The sequence below is a fragment of the Ooceraea biroi genome, chromosome 9, assembly GCF_003672135.1.
Source record: "Ooceraea biroi isolate clonal line C1 chromosome 9, Obir_v5.4, whole genome shotgun sequence".
Taxonomy (NCBI): Eukaryota; Metazoa; Arthropoda; class Insecta; order Hymenoptera; family Formicidae; genus Ooceraea; species Ooceraea biroi.
This window is the reverse complement of record NC_039514.1, coordinates 6,978,759-7,003,311: the sequence shown is the minus strand read 5'-3', so window position 1 is coordinate 7,003,311 and position 24,553 is coordinate 6,978,759. Positions and strand designations below refer to the sequence as shown.

Sequence of the window (24,553 nt, the reverse complement as noted above, 5' to 3'; positions counted from 1 at the left end):
ATGCATTACATGTTTTCGTGTCATTGAATTTTTCTTAAAATCATTAATATGAGCGATAATCCGTGCCGCATCTTTTCCATTACGCTTGAACAATATTAAGCGAAAATATTGTGCATAGTTAGTTCTATCAATACGTTTTAATTATTTTATTTTCTATTATTTCTTGATTGACAAGAATATTTAATAGATTTTTAATACGAGAAAAGCATAAAGATGTGTTAGAGACGTTATATCTAAACGTTAAGTTACTACTAAACGTTATGTATTATTATATAATATTATTTTACAAAGCTTGGAAGTTTTTACATACAAATATAATTGCTGTAAGTTAAAATTTAATGGTTATTAATTCCGACGACCGATAATATAATCAAGAGATTTATGAAATGCTTATGTGTTTTCGATTCAAAATTATATATTAACATTAAATTATCTATTTCATACATTTATAATAATTAGGCAATAAAATCACGTGTAATGAAATCATCAATTTTTATGACATAATTGTATCAATACATGACTAAAAGGATTTCGGATCGCGCAAATAATAATTAGTATTTGATACTTGGATCCTGCAAGTATTCAAAGTCTTGCAATCCAACTGGAAACGCTTTTCGAAACGCTTGCAGTTCATTCAATTGTAACTTGAACAAAGTTCACCAAATACATATAATAATATAAAATTTCTTTTTGCGTATGTCAAAATGATTCCAGAGGGACAAAGGAGCGAAGAGTCGTAAAAATATCGACACCCCAGATAATGAGACTTTCTTCTTTCCTTTCAGCCAGTCAGCAACACGTTCCTGATCAAAATTCATCGTTCGTACGCGGCTGCCATCGGCTATAAAACCCCGTTGTCTTCGTTCGTACTGGCATTCGGTGTTTAGCCTGGCAAATCGGTGGTACCATCATGAGGATCTTAACCACTTTTGCGTCAGTAGCCCTCCTGGTCACCCTCTCCGGCGCGCAACAGACAGAAACTACTGTCAGCTTCCTGCAAAAAATTTATCACAAGTAAGTCATAATTTTTTAACAACTCTATATACATTTAAAAATTAAAAATAAGTTATAACGACAATCATAACTAATGTATGAATTGATTGGCATTGTTAATGAATCAGAGCAGCAATATGCTTCATTCATACAAATTCTGAACGTTACAGATGCGCGGATAGCGAATCCATGCTATCCTGCGTGAAACCGAAGGTGCTGGCTTATGTCACTGACGCTGTAAAGCAGGACAGATTGGCAATTACGGAGGACTTAGCGGTGGTTAAATCCCGAGATGCATCGCAGGATAGTACAGAGAAGGATTACTACCCCTCGCAGTACGACGCCGCGGATCCGTCCAAGAGGAAATTCCTGCGAACGCTGATGCTGGAGAAATTGGACGCGTATCTGTCGAGCCATCAGCTTGAAGCTAAACTACCGGAAGCGATTGTGGGATCAAACATCGTTCCTGGATCTTTGCTGGAGAGTATGCCCAAGAGTCTCACAATCCCCCTCAGCGACTCTTCCAATGGACAAGGTAATTTCGTGACAAATAATATAAATCAAGTTGCAAGGGAAAAATATCTTGAAAATAATTTGCTATGAGTGTATAAATTCATTTTATTTATGCTTGCAGGACGTGGTTTCGTCAAGAAAGTGATGATACCGTTCCTGCTTGGTCTCAAGTTCAAAGCGACCGCCTTGGTGCCCCTCGCTCTGGCGTTGATCGCTATGAAGACATGGAAGGCGCTGACTCTTGGTCTCCTATCGTTGGTTCTTAGCGGAGCAATGCTGATCTTCAAGCTGACTAAGCCGAAAGTCGCTTACGAGGTTGTGCACTACGGACATCCACCTGTGGAACATCCGCCTCACTGGGACACCGCACCTCATGGACCTTATAGAGCCTATAGAAAATAGAATGATATTGAACAAACGAGAGATTGATCGCCGCATTATACGCCTAGATTGTTTATTTAATATTTATTTAATATTCATTCATCAGCGCCTCGCATGCATTATTTAATTGTGTAATAAAAATTTCTTCACTGTTCCATCGAACGAATCTTGTTGATTACTTTCGCCTTTCAACCTTTCTTAATTTAGTGCGTATCAGCTGTAAGACTACATTTCACTAGCAGCGGAAAGTGATTTTTCGTAGAAAACAAATACATGAAAATAGAGAGCGTGGGAACTGAGAAAGCGAAATTTGCCGATTAGTAGCTTGCATTTTAATAGAGCGAGTGATTTAAACGACGAGATATGCAAACGATCTATTAGAACTAAGGAATCGCGAGAGAAATTGTAAGTGTGTGCTAGATACGTAACATATAACTGACACTATTTAATTAAACCTACGAATATTAAAATAGACCTGCGTGAATTTCATTTCGATTTCGTCCTGTGAGCAGTCAAATGGTTCACCGACCTTTTAGCATTTTAAAATGCCATATCCGAAGGAAAAATAAGATGTCCACGATAAATAACACATCGTTTTGCAGTTTACCCGGCACTTGTCATCGCAGAAAAATTCCGCAGACATTTCATTCATTCGAAAGAAATAGATTGATCTAACAAGACGCGACAGACATCGATCGACATTTCGTCGGACTGACGGCCTGAATGTTTATGCAAACTCGACCCAAAATTCCAGTTGTCGTTTCATTGTTGCGACAAAGCAGAAGTCGGGCAGCACAGAAGTGTCTCTTCTCGCGCATACCCGCGCGAGAAACTCGCACGCAACACGCATCGCTGATGCGCCAACGTGCTATTTCCCTTCAGGCGCGATCGGGAGTTACAACTTAATAATTGGGTCTGGCAGGGTGAAATTAGCGGCGTCTAGATGTCGAGCCGACGACGAGGGGACGCGGGGAGACACGGAGGGGAGTTTTAACGGGGCGCTCGTGTGGAAAGTTATGAGCGTGGCATGAATGAATGATCGACTCAATGCCAATGTTACGGTCACTCCTATATCAATTAGGGATAAAGGACTCTTTCTAGCGTGTTTAATAGAACACGTAGCTTCCGGTTAATCGTTTTAAATGCGGGAAACAATGAAACCTTCAATTTTGCATTCACAATTATTTTCCAGAAATTTGTCGACTTTGCTTTCTCTTACATGTTACTGAATTATGTCTAATCATCGTTTATGATGATTAATCATCGAATAAATGATTAATTATCAGCTTTCTTCGTGCTGTAAATCGACGGAAAAATCAACAGATGAAACGTTAGCGCATTGAACGTGGGAAAATTGCATGACTGAGGAACGATTTAATTAGCTTTGTATGTAGATGAATTCGTCGCAGTCACCGTTACATAATCATCACAGAGTACTACGTAACTTTGTTCTTAACAGGAGAAAAAATTATTACATAATTTATAAGCATTAATACACGCACTTTTCATACACCGTCTTATTCTTGTCACAGCGGAAATTTTAATTCGAACCAATTGTCGATGCTCCATGGTATTCCATGATCATCATTCGATCGAGGAACTGGCTTTCTCTCCTGCTGACGTTACACATAATTTTTTAATGATTCCACTTGCGCCCCCGCGTCGTCCGGGTCGCGGCGGGTTCAGGCCGATTACGAAGTCCGGCTGCGTTCCTTATCAGAACTTCAATTCCGGGCCGTGGCCCAAAAAGTGCTCGGCAAGTGGGTCCCCCGATATCGTCTGTAGAAAGCAAACTACTGCTCATTAATATCATAGATTCCATCGCGTTTCGTGAACAAAGGTACGACCTATCGGCGCATCGTGCGTATTCCGCTACCCCCGATTCGCACGACGTCGCGTGCGGAACGCCGCGCGACGATCGCACGCACTCACACGGACGGACGCACAACGCGATTGTCCATCTATCCTCCCCTCATCAGGTAGTCGAAGCATGATCCGCCGGCGAGGCCTCAATAATCGAAGACCATACTGAACGAAAAGAAAATCCACGCATCCGGATGGAGGTGGGGAAGCGGCGTTCGGGAGCGGCATCGAGCGAGTACACGACGACGGCGACGACGACGGACGTGCGTCCCGCGCGATTCGGTGATAGGCATTCGTATAAATACCGTACTGCCCAACCCATCGGCATCAGTCGTCGTGCCGCGATCGTCCTCATTCGTCATCAACCCCGAGGATACACGCAGGTGCACGCGCGGAGCCTTCATCACGCGGATTACTCCCTTTGAGCGGATACACAACCCCCTTGCGCCATGAAGCTGTTCGTCCTGTGCGCCCTGCTCGCGTTCGCCGCCGCGCAGCCGGCCAAGAACGATAATTGGAAAAGCACCGTGGACCAGATGGTCGGTCAGTCTAGGAGCGAATGTTCACAGCAGAACGACGAGGTCGCCTGCATGAAGTTCAAAGTGTTCAATCTGCTCGATCAGATCTTTAGCAAGGACAGCTTCAAGGCAAGTACACGCTGGTAGCAGCGCTTCTTCGAGATGATCTGGGTGATTAAAATAGCGAATTACAGTGTGACCAGTGCAGCATGACCCTTGAACCTAACGTTTTCAATTTCTTCTCGTTTCGAAGCTGAAGTAAAAGTTGAAGCTGACCTCCGTTTTGAAGCTTTCACCGTTTCGATTCTTCCAGGTGTCCGACACGGTGGAGGTGACGCGCAACACGCACCCCGTAGAGGAGGTTTCCGCCCGCAGCGAGGGTTCCTTCGTCGACACCGTGCAGTCCTACCTGGCCTCTCACGACGTGACCTTTAAGCTGCCGCTCGACTCCACCGTGAAGGTGAGCTCGCGCAACATCGAGGACGATCATCTCACCTTCGACGTCAAGTTCGGCCAGGGCCGTGCCGTCGACGAGGCCCGTAGATCCAAGCTGAAGAAGGTCATCATTCCTATCGTCGTGTTCGTCCTGCTGAAGGCGATGACGCTGATCCCGCTGGCGATCGGCGTGCTCGGCTTGAAGGCCTGGAACGCGCTGCAGCTCTCGTTCTTCAGCTTCATCGTCGCGGTCGGCATGGCCATCTTCCAGCTGTGCAAGAAGATCGCCGCCGACGGCCACGTTGCGCCCATCGCCCATGGCCCCTGGGAGTACCAGGCGCAGTACAGGTCCTTCCAGGATCAGGATCAGCTCGCGACCTCCTCGCAACTCGCGCACAACCTCGCATACTCCGCTCACGCGCAATCCTAGTATCCACTGTCGCCCATCGAAATGCTGCTTTTGTAAAATACTTAGTTTCCTATTTGTTCTGTCTATTTAATAATTTAATAAATTATTATTGCAAGTCATTTTGTATCGTACATATAAATATTTGCTTCCTTTTCTCGATACTATAATATTATACATGATGTTTAAAATCTAAGACAGAAGAGAATTATATGTACAAGTTAATATGTAAAATTTATATATAAGTTTTATATATATATATATATATATATATATGTTCAAAAAGTAAATTATGCGTGTATGAATGCAATCATAATATATATACAAATATATATAATTATATATACAAAAGATAATTTTAAAAAATTTTTCTTAGAATATGTATTATCCACTCTTAAAAAAGCTGTGTTAAATCAAATCGAAATCATTGTTGCCTCTTTTCCGCGACGCTGATTGGTTATCTCGATTCGCGTTGTGCGTTATGTTCAGTTTAAATTAACATCGCGCGGCTGTGTTCGCGTGGAGGTTACAATTTGGTAGAGTGTGATAATTGTGCGTATAATAAATAATAGATCGAATAATAATATCTTATATCTATTATTTATTAAGATATTATTATTCGAAAACACTATTAATATGAAAAATAACAATATAAATAGCACAAAACTCCTCGGAAAAAGAAAAAAATTTTAATGGCTAGAACTTTTTCATTTATTGTTTTAACGAATTTTAAATCATCGAGAACTCTAGGCAATATGCCAATTAACAATATAAATAGTACAGAACTCCTCGGAAAAGAAAAAATTTTAATGGCTAGAACTTTTTCATTTATTGTTTTAACGAATTTTAAATCATCGAGAACTCTAGGCAATATGCCAATTAACAATATAAATAGCACAGAACTCCTCGGAAAAGAAAAAAATTTTAACGGCTAGAACTTTTTCTTTTCTAAATCTAAAGGATTTTCAATCGTCGAGACCTCTTCGCAATATGCCAAATAACAATATAAATATAAATGAAAAATAAAATAGTGCGCGCATAGCGCGCGCCTGTGTTGTACTAGTATTATAAATATTTTATGGTTTTTCAAAAACGAATTGTGCTTTAAATTTGCTTCTGCTGTTTTTTTACAAACTATAACTGTAACCAATGCATGATTTATGCTTAATTAATGTCTTTTGTATTAATACATGAGTTACATAGGTGAATAAACGTGCTCGTAAGATTTGAAATAAATTTCTTACATATAAAGTTATACATTCTTTTTTTAATACTTTTTAGCCTTTTTAAAACTAAAACTTCCTATTCTACATTTAAGATCTATGTATCACACTCCATTTGCTTTTCTAGATAGTATTTAAGTCAACTATTTTCTTTCGCGTTCACGAGGCAATCGAGTTCCTTCTGGCATTCTGGAATTATTCAAGACATCATATGCAGAATATTTAAAGAGATATACATATACACAATCACTTTCATGCGTTCACTCTCACGAAAGTTGATTGAAAGTCATCAAATCCTTATAAGGAGTCATTTCACTATTTTAACATATTACGTGACCTGCAATTTTCAGAAACGAGAAACTGTTATTACTGCATACACGGACGCATTATTCCGCATGAATACATGAATACGTATTTCCACATTTTAGATAACCGGAAAAATACAACTAATAAAAAAAGATAAAAATACAGGTAAAATAAGTTCTAGAAGTGACAAATGTACCGACCCAATTTCTCACGATGCGAAGCATTTTATCATCTCCCACAACCTTGCGACAAGATTTACGCACGCTTCGCAACATCACAGTGCAGTTCGCGGCGCGTAAATCACTGTAATCGCCGGAGAACAATGTGGAGAACGTGTTGCAGCGCGTAACGCCGCGCGGAAGCGTAGCATCTGCATCCTTTTAAATCGCAGCCATACGGTGCTTGCGGTGTTCACGTGTATTACGACGAGCAACAGTTATTCATTCCATTAATCGTCATCATAGAAGGCATACGGGCCGCGGAGCGGCCGCCTGGCTGTTTTCAACGACGAGCCAAGAGAGCCAAGAGAGGAACGCAAGAGAGACGCAAGTTCCGTTTTCCCGCGTCGCATGCCATGGTGTACGCCGTACGCGGGGCACAACAATCGACAGGTACGTGAGCACGTGTGTGCATGTGTGTACGTGCGTACGTAACGCACGCGAGTGAATGGACGTGTGTCTCCGAGGGGGAGGCTCGCGCGGGGGTTCCGACGGGGAAGGTGCCGGCACGACGCTCTATGCCAGTGAAATTTGAATAATTTCCCTTCGATCGTCGATTCCCGGCATGCGCGACCGAATAACATAGTTTCAAGGGGGACAAATTAAATAAAAGGGGCGGGCCACTCCTCCGTCAGTCGCAGTTCGATTGCCGATCATCGCTCGCTCGCACGGGTGGACGATCGATCGCACCTGTTGACACGCGGTACCTGAGCGAACAAGAGAACGAGAGAAGATAGCCCGGAAAAAGCGGACAGCGTGATCTCCCCCGTCGAAGAAAGGAAAAGCATCCCGACAATGCGACTAGTAGCATCGATAGTAGGCGCGATCGTTCTGCTGATCTGCGGATCATGCCGCGCGGCAGATCACGACTTCCTGACGAGTTCCCTGAACGAGTGCGTGAGCGCGGACTCCTGGACGTCCTGTCTGAAGCACCAGCTGCTGGGATATCTCGATGACAGGCTGGGGACCACTACCGAAGCGCGATCGCTGGAAACCGTCGACGAGGCGATCGTCGCTAGGACCGTCAAGTACCTGAAGAGTTTTGATTACGGGGTTGGGCTGCCCTTCGTCGACGCGAGCTTGAAGTACCGGCCCAGCAGGAGCTTCGCCGACCTGGATGTCGAGTTCAAGGATAACGAAGTGGCTACTAGTCAAGCTCGAGGACTCCTGAAGAAGAAGCTTCTGCTGCCGTTCCTGCTGCTGCTGAAGCTGAAGATGAAAGCTCTGATGCCCATCTTCGTCGCCATCATCGGAATCAAGGCGCTGAAGGCACTCATCCTGTCGAAACTCGCCCTTCTCATCGTCATCGGATTCGTCGCGATGCAACTCTTCAAGAAGGGCGGTATGATGATGCCGATGGGTACGTACGCGCATACGGTGTCTCCGAAATTTAATCTAAAATTGCAATTTTTATTATTATATTTATTAACACGCCTATTTCAATCTTGAAACAATTTTTCGTCCTACTGATTTTAACAAGAATTTTTTCTGCTTTTTTTTCTTTCTTCATCAAGGCATTAAACATCTAATTTAGGAGAACAATTTCAATATTTAACGTGTCCTCTTCAAACTCTCTCAGGAGAATTGTATGATATCCTTAGTCATCGCGTTACTCGCCAGTCCTTGACCGTTGCCCCAACGCTCTAAATTTCAAGAACGAAACGTGTTTCGCTAATCGCCGCGCGAAAGGAAGCCTTCCACATTAAACGTTCCAGATTTCAGGAACGAGATCCAGGTTCACACGATGCTGAGTACGTTCGCGTGGAAAAAGTGAAATTTCTCTGCTCGCAGGAATGACCATAGAACCGCCATCGGCGTACGGCGCTCCACCTTTGCCCTCGACGACGTCGAGCTACGACCCCGTCAACACGTGGGATGGAAACGGCCCTTACTCCCGCGTCTGGACGCCAACGAACAGTGTGGAGGCGCAAAACCTCGCTTACAGCTACTACTCGCCCGGTAGCTCGAGCTCGTACAGCTCGGTAGGCTCCTCCCCGTCGTCCTCGTCCTCGAGCAGCTCAACGAACTATTAGAGTCGTTCTGATGCCGCCAACGACGCGACGATCGATGTATGTCTGACAGCATCCAGACGAGTCCACGTCGATCGCGCGTCGGCAAATAAGACACGACCAAAGAAACGCACGCCAAATAATCACGAAGCAGCTCGCGATCGATCGGCCACGCTGGTCAATCAAGCCTCGTCGGCCTCGTTACGGGAGCTCCGCATTCAAAGACTGTCGACAGTCCGGCTGTCGGCTACTGTAAAAGTGGAATCGTTTTGTCGGTTCGTCGGCGAAGGCTCGCATCGAAGTGTCGCGTCTCTGTCGGCCTATCGAGAAATTAGTTGCCTCGATTAAATTCCCGATGGCCTCTAGAAATCCGAGATGCTCGCTTTAATTGATGGCCGGTGCGTATTTTTAATCGTGCACCAGCGTCAGCGCGAATAAAATCAGATGACTCTGAATTCTTTCGGAGGAGCACTCGCGGAGGACCGACGAAGCCGTTCGACATTTAATTCTCTTTGAGAGTACACCACGCACGCATCGAAGGGTAATTAATTAGCCATCCTCCTTGCACGCACTAAAGTGTACAAAGCATTAATCACGAGGAGCGGAGGATTAATCGTTAATTATCGGTGATTGTTGATGTACGAATACGTCGCCAAAATATATTTCGAATAATGTGAGATTATCCTTCCTTCGGTAAACGTCGATCATGTATTTTTTCATGTGACATTATTATTATTTATTATATTTGCATTTGTTAATAAAAGCATCCTTTCAAAGATAAATTGGTATTTTGTATATAGTTCCAATTCGAACATCTCTGTGAAAATATTTTAATATTCTTAGAGTATTAAATGGATGTAATGAGAACGATCAAATCTAAATTTTTATAGAATGATAATATGATTAATTAAAACGAAATGCATGCTTTTACGTAATTAATACATTCACGATGTTTCTGTAAGATATCATAAATAAAAAGTAGTTCTCTTAATTATATTATATAAAAATATCAAATTTAAATAATTTAAACTGATAAATATGACATATCATTTATATATAAATTTTCTGAATTAAGTTTACATCTTTTAAAAATAGTGAAATAATTTTTATAATAATTCTTTACGAAAACGTATTTATTTATCAAAATTTATAGCTGAAGGAAAATATATATATATATATTTCTTATTGAAAAAGAAATATTTATATTGTGATTTTGCAAACTATATGTTCTTCGGCTGGTAAGGCTGCTATAATATCGGACGGAGAATGAACTGAAGAGAATGTGAGATGGCGCTTACAATGTGGGAAGCTACCGGTGATCCATGGATCACTGAGATCTATCTTCTTTATCAACCGTCACAACTTACTTCCGTTGTTCCGTGGATCATTCAACGTCTTCTGCAGAAAACAACTTTCAAGTTCAAACAACTTGATTTACGTATTATACAAACATTAAATCGCACTTGAACAATCGCGTTCAAACGACGCGATAAAATAAATGTCGAGTAATTGCAATTCTTCAAATTCCTCTGTATTAATCGCAAAAGTACCGACTAATCCAGCAAGGTTGCAAGATAAATAATTTTTTTTCTCGAATTTCAATCACTGATTAAAATAAACTTACGGTTGCACCCGACGCACGCTAAAGTGAGTAGTCATCGTGAGAACTCGTTCAAACATGCTTGAATATTTATTCCTCAATTTCCTTAAAAGAAAGTATTTAAACTTCTTTTTTTTTCCTTCTTCTCGTAGGGGAGACCGGTGTCAATTGTAACAGGTGTCAAATGTAACAGAGCTTATTTTAGAGCCACCTTATATAAAAACACGAAGTAGCCTTCATTAAGTAATAAGAGACAACTTTTCGCATTACCGTCCCGAATGTGGTCATCGTAACGTTCTTGTTGTCCACGTTATCCCCAAATTTACGGAAATTGCGACCAAAAGTAAATATTCTCTCACAAATCTTTTTTGGTGCACAACTTAGGTTACTGTATTTATTCAAAATTCGATAACAGCCCATTATTATATGTTGCCTGAACTATCTTATTGTGTAGGTTAGATATTTTAAGTAAAGAAACATATAAGAAAATAACAGGATAATTTCGGAAATGGCATAGAGGTGTCGATTGTAACACGAAAAACGGTGTCGTTTGTAACATCCTGGGATGTTACAATTGATCTATACATATTTACTTCGTATGTTTTAATATACATTTTTTGGTAATTATTTAGCTACCGGGTGAAAAATGGTGAAACCAAGACCAAGAAAAACCGAAAGGGGAATAATCTGCCAAACATCTCAGTGCACTGATAAAAATGTTTCTTTTATATGTATTAATTGTCTCTCTGATTAATATTTTTGTTTATGTTTCACTTGGTTTTTAGAATTTCGTTTTGTTTGGTTCTTATTGCTTTATTGTTCGTTTATTTAATTGTTCTCGTTTCATTATTTCAATGTTTACTCGATATTATTTATAATAAAAGTATTTGTTACAATTGACACCAGAGAGGTGTCGATAGTAACGCTCGTCGCACTATGATAAAAATGGAATATATTTCGAGACGATTCCCGATAGCTATATTATAAAAATCTGATAAGTAGCACCAAACTTGACGGTTTGTTCCAAAAAAAATGTGAAACAAAAATTGCGAACGGTTTACTGAAAAAAAATGTTATTGAATTTTTGTTACAATCGACACCGATCTCCCCTACTTCGAAAAATCGTTAATCCCCATCCCATGGGAGGCGTGTGCCATTGGGTCGTTCAACACGATTCTTTTGTGTTTCTGCAGTCGACAATCTCTCATCCCGAAATCTGTCGGCATTCAGTTTAAACAAACGGCTTTTCACCAGCCAGGTTTACTCTCACTGTTCTTTCGCGTAAGTGAAAAAAAGCACATTGACCAGAAGATATAGTAAAAGTTTGCGCTTTGCTTTAAGCGCATAACAGGTAAATACAGCACGAGGTGAGATGCGGCGTACCTTCGTCGTACCGAAAGGGTTTACAATAGTCGTCGTAGTCTTAAAACACTTGCGCGGCACAACAGGATGGACATAATCCTGGCGACGTTAGGTCCCTCGACCCATTTGTCCCTTTGTCTTTGGATCACACAATCTGCTTTTTCTCAAATTCTCTCACTTGTTCCTCTGTCTCCTTTCTTCTCTCTTCCTCTCTCTCTTCTTTCTCCTCGAGACCAGCTTTTTGTCATCGTCAGTGTCGCGTTTAGCGGAATTTAGGCGAGTAAGGCGATGAAGAGTGAAAGCGAGAACCGATTCTAGAATTCGAATTCATTCACCCGTGCAATTTCTCCTGGACGCGCGCTAAGACGCCGGAAGTGTAAGAGAGAATATCCGATCGCACCCGATCTCCTTTTCGGCGAGCGGAGCGATTTCTGCCTGTCGAATGCCGATGTCCCGCGCCTCGTCGGCCCGCGTGTTCTCTAGAAAGCGTGATTATCGCATTATCGAGATCGTGCACGATTGTGCAAACTTTACGCTATTACGCTGCGATGTTGCTGCGCGCGCAGTTAAATTATTTTAATAATCATCGCGAGGATCTGCCGCGGAGCTGTTTGAGTTTCCGGGTGCGCGCGTATGTACGCCGCGCCGCGCCGTCGCGCGAGTATACTCGCGGCGCGTACGGCGATTACGTCGTCGTGAGGCTCGCGATCGAGTTTTCCCCGCGCGATGATTGGTACCATTAGATTACCGACTTTCTTTCGCACTTACATTATACATACCGCCGATTCCCGTTGCGTTTCCGCGTCGCGAAACACATTGTCGGATTTTTTCCCACCGGTTTCATCGGTACATTTCAACGCTCCGACGCGTTACATTAAATCTGAGAAAGTGTGGTTCATAAGTTTCAAGACAAGGTTCGTATCCTATTCTAAAAGAGACATGTTAACTTCGTGAAGTTCTTTTTTATCGAATAGTTGAGGCCTCTTTTCCGCGACGCTGATTGGTTATCTCGATTCACGTTGTGCGTTATGTTCAGTTTAGATTACCATCGCGCGGCTGTCTTCGCGTTTTAACGAATTTTAAATCATCGAGAACTCTAGGCAATATGCCAAATAACAATATAAATAGCACAGAACTCCTCGGAAAAGAAAACAATTTTAATGGCTAGAACTTTTTCATTTATTGTTTTAACGAATTTTAAATCATCGAGAACTCTAGGCAATATGTCAATTAACAATATAAATAGCACAGAACTCCTCGGAAAAGAAAAAAATTTTAACGGCTAGAACTTTTTCTTTTCTAAATCTAAAGGATTTTCAATCGTCGAGACCTCTTCGCAATATGCCAAATAACAATATAAATAGCACAGAACTCCTTGGAAAAAGAAAACAATTTTATAGATATTATTAATCGAAAACATTATTAATATTGAAAAATAAAATAGCGCGCGTCTGTGTTGTACTAGTAAAATAAAAAATCCAGAATAATAGAAAAACTTTTTTTATTCAGAGTTTTCAGTCATACCAATACTACCAACCCAACAATTTCTAATTATTGACAAACCAACTTCAACATATGGTTTTCGACTGTCCTCGAATGAGTCACAAGTAGGATCATCCTCCGGTAGACCGGGCATAACGAATGTCGAACCGACGGATGTAGTTATAAAAATAAAGGCTGCACTTTTCGTGAAAAATATCCTCGCCTTTCGCGATTCGTTCGCCCTAAGCAGCATATTTCGAAACGTCACGAAGACTGATCTCGAGAGGACTCTCTTGCGCGACCACATTCTCACGGTCGACCTCACGGAGCTCCTTCTCGTTTCGCGTCCGACTCATTTGCGATCCGAAACACGCAGTGGATCCTGCGACGGACAACGACGGAGACGTTTAGTGCGCCAGCACGGCTTTGCGACAAACGATCATACGATAGATCGACTTTTCTAGCCGGCAATTATTCTTTCTCTTCTCGCATGGGCGGAAGAGAAGCGGTGCGCGTTTCCAGCTTTCGCAGCTAATTCGCAGTTTACACACGCGGTCGCTTTTCTCACGAACGCGCGAAAACGAAGGAAGGAGGAAGCTCGTTGCGGATGTTGCGTCGAATCCTCCCGATTTCTCCGACGATTTTCCGCGAAAAGGCGGAACACTCAGATATAGGGGATGCATGACTCATCGCGAGTACGACCGCCAGTCACTGATACACGGTTGACCGCTTTAACGACTCAAATAGAAATGCTTTTGTTAATTCTTTATGGAGATTCTTTATGAAGAAATATTTTATAACGTCATTTCTAGAATCTACATTAATGTAAGAAACAAAATGAACATCATCACGGACTCATGATCGAAATTAGCTAGGCAGTCCGGTGTCGAGGAGCGACTGGCGCGCGCAGGTGGTCGAATCGAACGTGAGCGTGCGGGGGATGCGTGTCCGTATCGCGCGGACGACCCCCTGTGCGATCGATCGCACAGGATACGTTACTTCCTGCATTCCGTATTCCCAGTTTCTGGTGTATAGACAGTGGGCGAGTGAAAAACTGCCGGCATTTGTCGAGCCATCGTCAAGCTGCACGGATCCGCTCTCTCGCCCTCTCTTTAGCTCTCGCATTCTTTTTTTTCCTCTTTGCCGTGTGCCCTGCGCCTCCTTTTTTCTCTATTAAAAAGTCTGTATAAAGCTGGCGATCTTTTGTGGTGATACACGGTAAAAGGGGGTGTTCGAGTGCACGCGCCCGGAGGACGGCAGCGAAGAAAGAGACGGACGGAGCCGGAGAGAAAGAGAGAGAACGGAAGATGAGAGAACGATGCAACACGCGGCGTAGGCGCCTGTTACACAACCGGAAGCGAGGCTGCGGGGCGGAATAAGAAAGTTTGTGTGGACTAGCTCGGCGCGGGACGCACTTCGATTCCATCTCCGTCTTTCTCTCGCTCCTCTCGCCCTTCTCCTCCCTTCCCCCCCGCCCCTATTACCTCTTGCCTTACCTTCCCCGCGCGATTGCGTAACGCGAAATTGATACTCGATCGTCCCGACACTCGGCGAGCGCATTATGCGCTTGCCGCGGCTTGTCGGCGAATTGTGCAATTTTGCCGATATCGTTTTACGGCGCTCGTTAAACAATCTTTCGTCTTTCCCGCTGTGAAAAAATTGCACGCGCGCCAAGTGCGGCCAAGTGAATTTTAATAAAACGTGCAGGCCGCCTCGCGTTCTTCCCTTTTGATCGCCGCGTGCCTGAGCGCGTCTCGCCGCGGGATCACCATAATAATCGTACGGCTGGATTGGATAATACCATTACCTACTTTGTGCAGCGCGGCGACATTTAATCGCGCCGTGATGTGACATTTGACGCGTGCACCGGGACGACGCGGAATTTTTTCTAGCCGGCGCTAGTTCCAACGGCGATTTTCCTCCGCGTCCCGAGCCGAGGCATGCCGGAATACGACCGCATGCAGCGACCTTCGAAATAACACGTGAATCGTGAATCGTGCCGACCACGACATCCTCCACGCATCCTCCACTTTCCTTGATGACAATTGTTTTTCACAGTGCAATCTCCATTTTTGCGACGTGATACAACGCGATTAAAAACAGCGGGTTTTTATTCCGCAGAGATCAGTTTTAAGAGGGATTTTTATAAATGCGTTAGAGCGCCGTTTCTCTCTCTCTCTCTCTTACACGTGACGCAATGAAATTGACATTTTTCCTCAGTATTCTGTTTGGCTTCTGTGTGTCTTCAGTCGCAGTTTCCGCTGGTTTCAGCTGGTTTCAGCTGGTTTCGCCCCGTAACTTTTTTCACGACGAGCGATTTCCCGTTTCTCAAAGTTACGCGATACCAGTCAGCGTGTGTCAGAGCTCCGGGGGAGCTCTTTCTCTCTCTCTCTCTCTCTCTCTCTCTCTCTCTCGCAACCTTTTACTTTGAGGCAATTTCTCGCGTCGTGCAAAGAGAAACGCCAGAAGCACAAAGTAGACAAGTACAGAAACTTGTTCATTATGCGGTTTCTCGGCGATAATACCATTGCGTACTGCAATTACGTGGTTGCAGGGCGACATTTAATCCCCGTGGCATTTCATGCGTCCGAGGTAGCGAATTTTTCCTGCGGAGCAGTGAAGCACTTTCGAACGTGTTTCTCTTCCATCCGTGCCACAGTGTAACAGGTGCAGCAGAAATAGGCCGCCGACTATTCACGGCCGATATTCCCGCCCGTCAGATCCAGCACCGTCAGATCGCGATAACGAAATCCTCCGAGGGAAAGCACGAGGCGGGACGAGTGCCGGATTTATAATGGGACCTGCGAAAGAAAGAAAGGTGCGGTGCATCTCTCCGACGCGTCGGGGAGGAGACAGGTAAACGTCGCCGGCGGAGCGATTTAAGTTATTTATTTTGGCACCGCTAACGACTCTATTCTCTCACGAGTCTTTCATCGTTTATCGATAGGTTTTCAACGAAGGGTTGCCCATAAAGGGCTTGCAATCCCCGGCCCTCCCCGGCTGTGTTTTCACAAATAGTATGAAAACGCGCCTCGATCTCCCCGAAGGTTTCCCGTGCGAGGCCGCCGCCGTGATCGCTCGATCGCTATCTGAATGGAGATGAACGAGGCGCGCGAGAATCCGAAATGAGCGGAACATTGTTGTTCCCTGCCGATCTTCCGGCGATCTGCTCCGCGCGCACGCGATCGGTATCAAAGGCGGCTGACGTTGCGGAAGGACACTAAATTTACTCGGCTCTTGATATAAGTAACGATCTTGGGAGGGCGGGAGATCGAGCGGACTTAGGATTGCACCCCAACATCTCGCCGGGAGAAAAGGAGCCTCGTCGTTGTCGTCTTCGGTGTCGTCCTTATCGCGAAACAACGTTGCTTGATTCTTTCTCCATTTCTCATGTCCTTTGTCAATCTTTTCCCGAGCCGCACTGCGTTACGACCTGCTAACTCGCCGAAGAATTTCTTTTCCAGGGTGAAATTTAGTTTGATGAACAGTTGATGAAGCAAGCATCCCCGAAAGCCGCGAGCAAGATTGATCGTCGACTGATAATAAAAAAAAATTAAAATTCGTTGATATTTAACTATATAGAAAAATTGAAAAATGAAAAATAAAAATATGTATACAAGCTTACTTTTAATAAATAAAAATCAAATGACACGGAGAGAGATAATAAAAGTAGATACAAGCAAAAAGCCCTGCAAACATTTTTACGTGCGATCGCACCGCTCGCCAACAGCGAAATGGCAAATTACGAGTCGCAGGGGAGGAAATCGGGCATATTTGGCGCCTTTAATGAATAAGCATCGATGCCCCTGGCTAAACAGCCTGTCTAGACGCGGCGACACGCACGATTAGCGGCAGCCAGTGTGCTCGTACGAACCGATCAATGGACCTGGTGTTCGCTAAATGCAATCGGCGCTTTCGTGACCTCCCTCGCGTGTGGGACCACCAGTAATATATGGTCGTGCATATCGGCAGAGAGCATACCGGCTCGTCGAGCTCAACTCGTCTCTGACGAACGCCCGTTCGATCTGCAGGCGCGTGGTCCGGCTCGCCGAAGATAAATTGCGAATCGTGAGTGAATCTTCATCGTGAATGCATCGCGCCCGTCTTCCGACCGCCGAGCGGATTAATCGGCCGTATAAATCGCCACCGCGTTATTCAGAGGCGCTCGCGCGCCGACGTCTTCATTCGGCCCGGCAGAATCCGAGGTCGGGGAGGTCTCGGTCCACGAGGATCATTGACGATGACGGCCGTGATCGCCGAATAATTGCACGACGGAATAATCGTCGGCGGAAATTAATAAGGGAAACGATTGGCGCGATCAAGGTACCACTGCGATTTCGCGTACGCGCACACGCTCTCCGATTAATGCATCGTGCTCGGGCACCGGCGCGGGCGCTCGTCCGTTCGGCGTCGAGGTGCTTAGGATACCAGAGGATTCCTCCGCTTATCCGCATATTTTCAGGGGTCAGTGAGCCCCGCTCGCGGCACGGCGCGGTCCGTCGTATACTACATCTGCGGTTTAGACGGCGGAAAAAGAGAGAGAAATGAAAAAAAGAAGAGTTGCATGACGCGGAGCGACGTGATGCTATAGATCGATCTCCACCGGGGTGGAGATCGAGAGGATGGAGAGCGGAGGCGGCGGCCACGGCGTCCCTGAACCTTTTCGCGCGACACTTTTGACTTTCGCTCGTCGGTTCGACAAAGTCGATCTTTATCATCGACGTGACGGCAGATGCGCGCGCGCGACCGATCGCGCAGCAACCTTTGAGCCTTCTTCGTCGTCCTCGCTCCTCGAGGATTCGAAAGGAGATTCCTGCGTGGTGCCGTCACGGATTTCATACATTCCTGTCGCGGGACGCCGTGGCAGGCTTCCTTAAAACCGAAAGTGATACGGAAGACGATCATCTCGGCTGTCGCGGGGGGGACAAGCGAGTTGCGCTTCATCCGAGTAGCGAGGAGGGAAAATAGGATATTGGAAATGTGATCGAAGGTGGACCGCGTCCTCTTGCTGCAACGTCGTCGACCGAAAAACGAGACGTCAGATAAAAATTGCAAATGTTTTTATAAATATATTTATTCATCTTCGCAAATCAGGTCCGCGAGGCGACACGCGCCTCCACGCGCGTTCGTTTCCGTGAGAATGCGGAATGGAATGAGGATGTTGACGTTTTATGATATTTTCATTGGCCGCGAGAGAAAGAAGAATGTCATCGCTTGCTCGAAAATCTCGTCCGAGGATGCTGGATGTATCATAGCACCCCGTGATGTATCATCCGCGGTGCGCACGCGGTGAAATCCGGTTTCAGCGGCGCGCGCATACGTAATTATCGCGAATTAACATAAGAGCGTGATGTATCCCGAGGAGGCGCACGGGACGCCGTTTCGATGATGGATTCTGTTGACCAACATCCTCCACGTCAGCGTCAGCGTTGGCGTCTGAATCGGCCAGCGGTGAATCGCAGTGCTGCGCTGCGCTGCGCTGCGCGGCCGTGAAGCGCTGATTGAGACGCTCGGATTAATGTACATTTGCCGCGCGCACTCTCTCGCACTTACAGTCGCGATTAGAATATTACAGTGTCATTATTTTTTGCGTCCCGCTAGTCACAACGTGCGCAAGATGCAGCGTAAGATGCAGTCGTTCCCGTTGTGAATACTCTCCATTTATAGAAGCATTCTGCATGTATATCGTCGGCTTAATTAGAAAACCTTCTAAAAATCTCACAAAATTACAATTTTACAGGAAAGCCAAAGAACTGAACGCTTTAGTGAGACTACGAATCTTAAGATAATCGACACACAGACACAAACACACACAACATATACATGCAGGGTTACAGAATTAAGATGACTGATGTATGCACGTACGCATCGTGCACTTTTTATCGCTCTAAATGAAATTATTCCGACGATATTCAGAAAAAAAGATGCATTTTCTAGATGTCTTTGACGTTTTACGTTTGCTTTATCAGACTGAAAGAGCAGTGCAGATTAAGACAACGACGTGAAGCGTCCCGCTTTCTCTGCTTCATCGAAACTAAAGTTTCGCGGCGTTTTCGAGGCGTCTTCGAGACGAAACGATTGCTTCTCGGAGCAGGAAGTGACGAGGAGCACACAGCTGGCGAAATTTCAGGCACCTGGTGGAGGAAGAGTAGTCTTTCTCGAGTGGTCTCACCGCGATCCGGAGGAAGACGGCGGCGCAAGGAAGCTCAGCGGTGGCTGGAGGCACGTGAAGGAAAAAAAATCGGTAATCCCCCCTGAATCTAGGGTGGCGGCGGGAGTGGGAGAAAGGGCCACCGGTTACCGGATCGGAGAAATGTGCTTTCCAAATGGCTCGCGATTAACACTGGTATGCGGAAGGGTTGAGGGCACCGCCGAATCTTTTCTCTTTCATCCCGTATGTTTTTTTTATTTTTAATCCCCTCGGAGGGGCGGTTACGGCGGTCCCGTTAGGTCAGCACGCCGGCAGCAAGCTGCCCCTCGAGAGCGGTGTTACGGCGTTCCGTTTTTTTCTTTTTTTTCCCTTCCTCTTCCTGCATCTCTCCCGTTTCTTCGCAACCCTCGTTTAACTGTGGTCCGTGTAATCTACGTGCGGCTTCCGCGTTTCCGAGACACGCCGAGGGGGTTGCGGAGGAGCGTTTGCCTGAAGACTGCACCGTTCTCACAGTTCTCATCCCCCGACGGGATGACGAGAGAACCGCTCTTTTCCCTCTAAACAAAGGAGATTTAAAACGCAAGCATAACACGCGATAAACTTCTTCGCTTCGTTTCAGCACGTAAGTATGCAGATTGTCCCCGGTTTCGGTAATCTGTTCTTCGTTATCGAATAAGCGCGTCTTGTTTCTTCGAGTTTCTCTAATTCCTTTTCTAACACAATCCGTTTAAGAAAACTTTGACATAGTTTGACAAGGGCACGTGTATTTGCTCAAAAATTTCTCTTCTTTTCACCGGTCTTTGTTATAAACTAACTTGATATTTCGGCATTTCTTCAAAGCGCACGGCCTTCGTTCTGATATCAGTAACGTATGAAAATTGTAGGTCCAGAGCAATAAATAGCCTGAAAATAATTAACTGCCTGCTGAGCTCTTGAAGTTAGCTGATTGTACTACTTAGGAATAATAAAGAAAAATGCAAGGAACAATTCAACAAGTAACCTTTGTTGCATTCAAAAGAAATCTCTGGGATACTGGGTGTCCTTGTGAGGAGAAAATCTCATCTTGACCTGATACGTGCAAGAACAAAGTGCAAAGTTTACACATTGGCGCATTCAACGCGCAATTGTATCGCAAACAGTGATTTCCATCGCTCGCAATTAACATCTCCGCGCCTCGGGAGTTGCATAAGAAGTATCGATTAAAATTACGAACCGGGGACCTCGGCTGGGAAATCGCGTCGGTGGACATCCTCCTCAACGCGCGGCGACGTCTTCGTCTTTTTATGATGCATCGTCGTCGACATCAACGTGGGACGTACGCGGAATTAGGTCGAGAATGGTGCGCCGATGAATTCCGATGGAGACGGATGTGACGTCGCGCCGCAACCGCAACAGTGGACCGCAATAGTGCTGATGCTAATAAGGGTGAAGATACGTCGTTGTAACTATGCAAGAAGAAGAAAGGACAGCAAGAAAAGGAGCACTTATCGCGTTGCTCAGGAGGACATGATCGGGAATTCGTTGACATTAGTAACGGACTATACCGTGAAATAATTGTAGGTGTAATATTACCGTTGAAATACCGTAAAATCACACATTGCATATATACAGATTTGTCAGAATATTATAGCAAATTCAATCTCCGTAACGAATCGATTATCCCTTTGGAGGTATTGCTTAATAAGCAGGGTCTTTCATATTTTTTGACCTGTTGTTAGACCCCTGGAGCGAGCAATTTTCAAGTAATCTGATAATTCAATGACTCTTGCAGAGCTGAAAATATGGTGTGAATGTTAGACAAATATAGGCGTAAACTTTGCGGAATTAAAACAATTCAAAGAGGAAAGCTTAAAATTTCTTTGTCCAAATCTTTCGTCCGAGAGATGAAACTTGTGATAAACTAATGATGTACTCTTGATAAACTCTGTGATAAACTTTTGGAGACTTCGTAAAAATGGCGTACTTTAGGTATATATCACATACAGCGGCAACCGAAAGATTGAAACTTATAAAATATTATGAACTTGCATTGTCCTTCGTAATTGTTCCGTAGGGATTTGCGGAAGACTGACAAAAATATATTTAACCGTCACTACCATAAATGCCACCGTTTATTCTTTTATTTTCTATGCCCGTTGTCACACTTTTCTTTAGTCAAAAGAAGACGTATGGTGTCATAAAATTTTGAGCTCACAAATAAATCGATTTTTTTCATTGTGAAATTTTCTACGCTTCAAAAGCTAACAAGGAAAGCGAAAAGAAATATTAACGTCATAACGTCTCTGCTCCCTCTATCCTCTTCTTCTATCCTCTGTCCTCTTCTTTGATAAATTTGGCGAGAACAGTTGCACAAAACCGCATATAAGTCAAGAAGCAAACAAGTTCCAAACTTCGTTCTTTCATTTCCTAAAAAATTTCTACCTTTACGACTTTGGACCACCTTAGTGTTTAACTAGAACTAAGTTAGGTTACATATGGGCCTCCTGTCTCCATAAAACTCTACGGGAGCACAAAAAAACACAATTCGAATATTAGATCCAAAAATATGATACACGAGATACATATATAACAATACAAGAAAGAAAGAAACATGCGTACAAAAGAAAAAAGGAAGGAAAGTAGGAACTAGCAACTATCATAGCCTCGACATTTTAGAACTTTTTGACTTAAAAGCATCTTAGGAATCTACCCTTAAGCGTTGATCCGGTCTTCACGGGACACTCCGTATACACATCGCTGCGGACGTGTTGCGCTGCGGCCGTGAGCCTGACAAATGCCGGGCACTTGAAGAGCACTCGATTCACTTAAGGTCAAGGAATACCACGGTTATAATCGAGTCCACGAATCACGCGCATTGAAATCTATTTGCAGCCGCGGGAATATTAACCTTTAGCTCGGCGCGCATGTACGCACCGGTGAACTTTTGCGACCTACCCGCCGTGTAAATCTGCAAAAGCGACTTAAATAAACGCGCGCGCGCGCGAGATCCATTAATAAACTGCAACCTGCGAGTCCAAGCGAGATAATCGCGCCTCTCGTCGCGGCCACGGGAAAAAAGAGCTTTATTATCTCGCAATCATAGTTTTCCTTCGCAACAAGTGCCGCGGGTGGCCTCGACTTTGGTTGCAACAATCGTGCGCCGCGCGATTACGATTAATTTTATCCCAGCTGTGTACAGCAGATAAAGTGTTGTTGTCTGTAAAATAATGTCGGACATTCGTTGAAACTGTTCCTTCTGTCCTACATTTTTCAAACACAATTTGTATTTTATTTAGCGATGATAAAAGAATCGTATGTTGAGTGACTTGCAATTTTAATTGCCTTTATTATAGTTTACGTTGAAAAATTTCCTGTTACAATTAAAGTCGCGGCTACTCCGAGGTTTGCAGCTTGGAGTTAATAGTATCCCGCGGGATTCCCGCCATTTGAAAACAGAAAAGAAAGAGAAATATTTGAGAAAGATTTAGGGCGTAGTAAGGTTTCGACCAATTGCGTTGCTCGATCTGAGCCAACTGTATCGAGCAACGCGATTGATCGAAACCCTACTGTTCTACTTCTTGTGGACAGTGAGCGTGATCACCCTTAGAAGGAAGAAAGATGACCTAATAAGGAACTTTTGCAGACACCTAATTTATTGTGTCCAATATAATATAATAACTTCCTTTCCTATTTTGGAGTTCCTTTCATATTTTTTAGTTTTCCAACATGTCGTCCGATCATCTTTATGGTTATTGGTTTGCATTATATATAGCTATAGTAAGAATAGACCGAGCGTGTTCTCTACTGGCAGTGAAAATCAGGTAGAAAAAGACAGATGTCATGTAACTCGTTTTCTCCTTAATAAAAAAAGAGTGAAGTGTAACAGAAAGAAAAAGATACACGACACCTACTTTCTACCTGATCTTCAAATTTCGAGCCTCACGATTATTATATCTATTGTACAAAAGTTTGCAAAGAGAAAGACATTAAATCAGCGGGAAATGGCGCGGTTCAATGTGGAGGGTCCTGCCTGTCGCCTATCCATCCAGATCCTCGAAATTTATTGTTCTCTTTATATAAAATATGTACTTATAATATACAAAATCGTCAAATGCGATAAATGTGCGATAAAGAGTAACCGCGACTTTAATAATTTAACAGAAAATTGTTCAACTAATTCAAAGTCGAGCCTTCCTCTCTCTCTCTCTCTTGAGACAGTGAATTGCTCTCTCACTCTTTCTCTCGAGACTGTTCAGGCACATCCATAGTCCTTGAGTCCTTGAGTTACGAGTGATCGAAAGTGAAGGTCTGCTCGCAAACTGCGCTGCTGGAATGTAAAGGATGCGCAAACTATATTTAACCGCGCTTAGACACAAAGGTGTTAGATTTCAGATTGATCTCTCAGAGTCCTCCTCTGAGATTCTAATGTTCAGATCGCACGCCGAGGGATCGCGGGAACCGGCGGAAAAGTCACCGTGGGGTTTGTCATTCAAATCGAGATCGAGAAGTTTTTCTTCGCGTAACCGGCAAACGCGAACTCCTTTTACAAATCAAAGAATCTATGAAAAGATTGAAATAAGTTTAAATATCCTATTCTAAAAAAGGCGTGTTAACTTCTTGGAGTTCTTTTTTTAAGAGTTGAGGCCGCCTTTCCGCGATGCTGATTGGTTCTCTCGCTTGGCTCGAACTTCGTGTGGTTTGAACTTCGTGTTGCGAATGTCAGAATGTCATAGTGGCTGTCAGTGCGGCTATATTAATAACAGTATAAATAGCACAGAACTCTTTGGAAAAAGAAAAAATTTTAATGGCTAGAACTTTTTCATTTATTGTTTTAACGAATTTTAAATCATCGAGAACTCTAGGCAATATGTCAAATAATAATATAAATAGCACAGAATCCTCGGAAAAAAAAAATTTTAATGGTTAGAACTTTTTCATTTATTGTTTTAACGAATTTTAAATCATCGATAACTCTAGGCAATATGCCAAATAACAATATAAATAGCACAGAACTCCTCGGAAAAGAAAAAATTGTAATGGTTAGAACTTTTTCATTTATTGTTTTAACGAATTTTAAATCATCGAGAACTCTAGGCAATATGTCAAATAATAAT

General features: G+C 43.8%; 3 protein-coding genes and 1 long non-coding RNA gene across 4 annotated transcripts; 3 read left to right on the top strand and 1 right to left on the bottom strand.

Moving 5' to 3' along the window:
• Window positions 1-23: 23 nt before the first annotated feature.
• On the top strand, window positions 24-2,597 carry LOC105279069. Its single transcript, XM_026972281.1, has 3 exons — window positions 24-1,014; window positions 1,164-1,528; window positions 1,628-2,597. The coding sequence occupies exons 1-3, from the start codon at window positions 911-913 to the stop codon at window positions 1,906-1,908; spliced, it is 750 nt and encodes a 249-aa protein (XP_026828082.1). The 5' UTR covers window positions 24-910; the 3' UTR covers window positions 1,909-2,597.
• On the bottom strand, window positions 1,816-24,063 carry LOC113562555. Its single transcript, XR_003406970.1, has 3 exons — window positions 22,150-24,063; window positions 20,674-20,876; window positions 1,816-1,895 (listed from the first exon to the last, which is right to left on the bottom strand). It is a non-coding gene; the product is annotated as an uncharacterized LOC113562555 (long non-coding RNA).
• Window positions 4,200-5,152, top strand: LOC105279067. Its single transcript, XM_011338607.2, has 2 exons — window positions 4,200-4,397; window positions 4,582-5,152. The coding sequence occupies exons 1-2, from the start codon at window positions 4,200-4,202 to the stop codon at window positions 5,131-5,133; spliced, it is 750 nt and encodes a 249-aa protein (XP_011336909.1). The 3' UTR covers window positions 5,134-5,152.
• LOC105279066 lies at window positions 7,490-9,647 on the top strand. The gene is made up of 2 exons (XM_011338606.3): window positions 7,490-8,216; window positions 8,648-9,647. Exons 1-2 carry the CDS (start codon window positions 7,652-7,654, stop codon window positions 8,887-8,889), a joined length of 807 nt encoding a protein of 268 aa, XP_011336908.2. The 5' UTR covers window positions 7,490-7,651; the 3' UTR covers window positions 8,890-9,647.
• Window positions 24,064-24,553: the final 490 nt, after the last annotated feature.

Excerpts from the sequence above, each read along its gene's own strand:
- LOC105279069 (XM_026972281.1), top strand. The coding sequence starts at position 911 with ATGAGGATCTTAACCACTTTTGCGTCAGTAGCCCTCCTGGTCACCCTC. Across the intron at positions 1,015-1,163 it reads CTGCAAAAAATTTATCACAA|ATGCGCGGATAGCGAATCCA; the intron begins GTAAGTCATAAT and ends TGAACGTTACAG. Across the intron at positions 1,529-1,627 it reads CGACTCTTCCAATGGACAAG|GACGTGGTTTCGTCAAGAAA; the intron begins GTAATTTCGTGA and ends TTATGCTTGCAG.
- LOC105279067 (XM_011338607.2), top strand. The coding sequence starts at position 4,200 with ATGAAGCTGTTCGTCCTGTGCGCCCTGCTCGCGTTCGCCGCCGCGCAG. Across the intron at positions 4,398-4,581 it reads TTAGCAAGGACAGCTTCAAG|GTGTCCGACACGGTGGAGGT; the intron begins GCAAGTACACGC and ends CGATTCTTCCAG.
- LOC105279066 (XM_011338606.3), top strand. The coding sequence starts at position 7,652 with ATGCGACTAGTAGCATCGATAGTAGGCGCGATCGTTCTGCTGATCTGC. Across the intron at positions 8,217-8,647 it reads CGGTATGATGATGCCGATGG|GAATGACCATAGAACCGCCA; the intron begins GTACGTACGCGC and ends CTCTGCTCGCAG.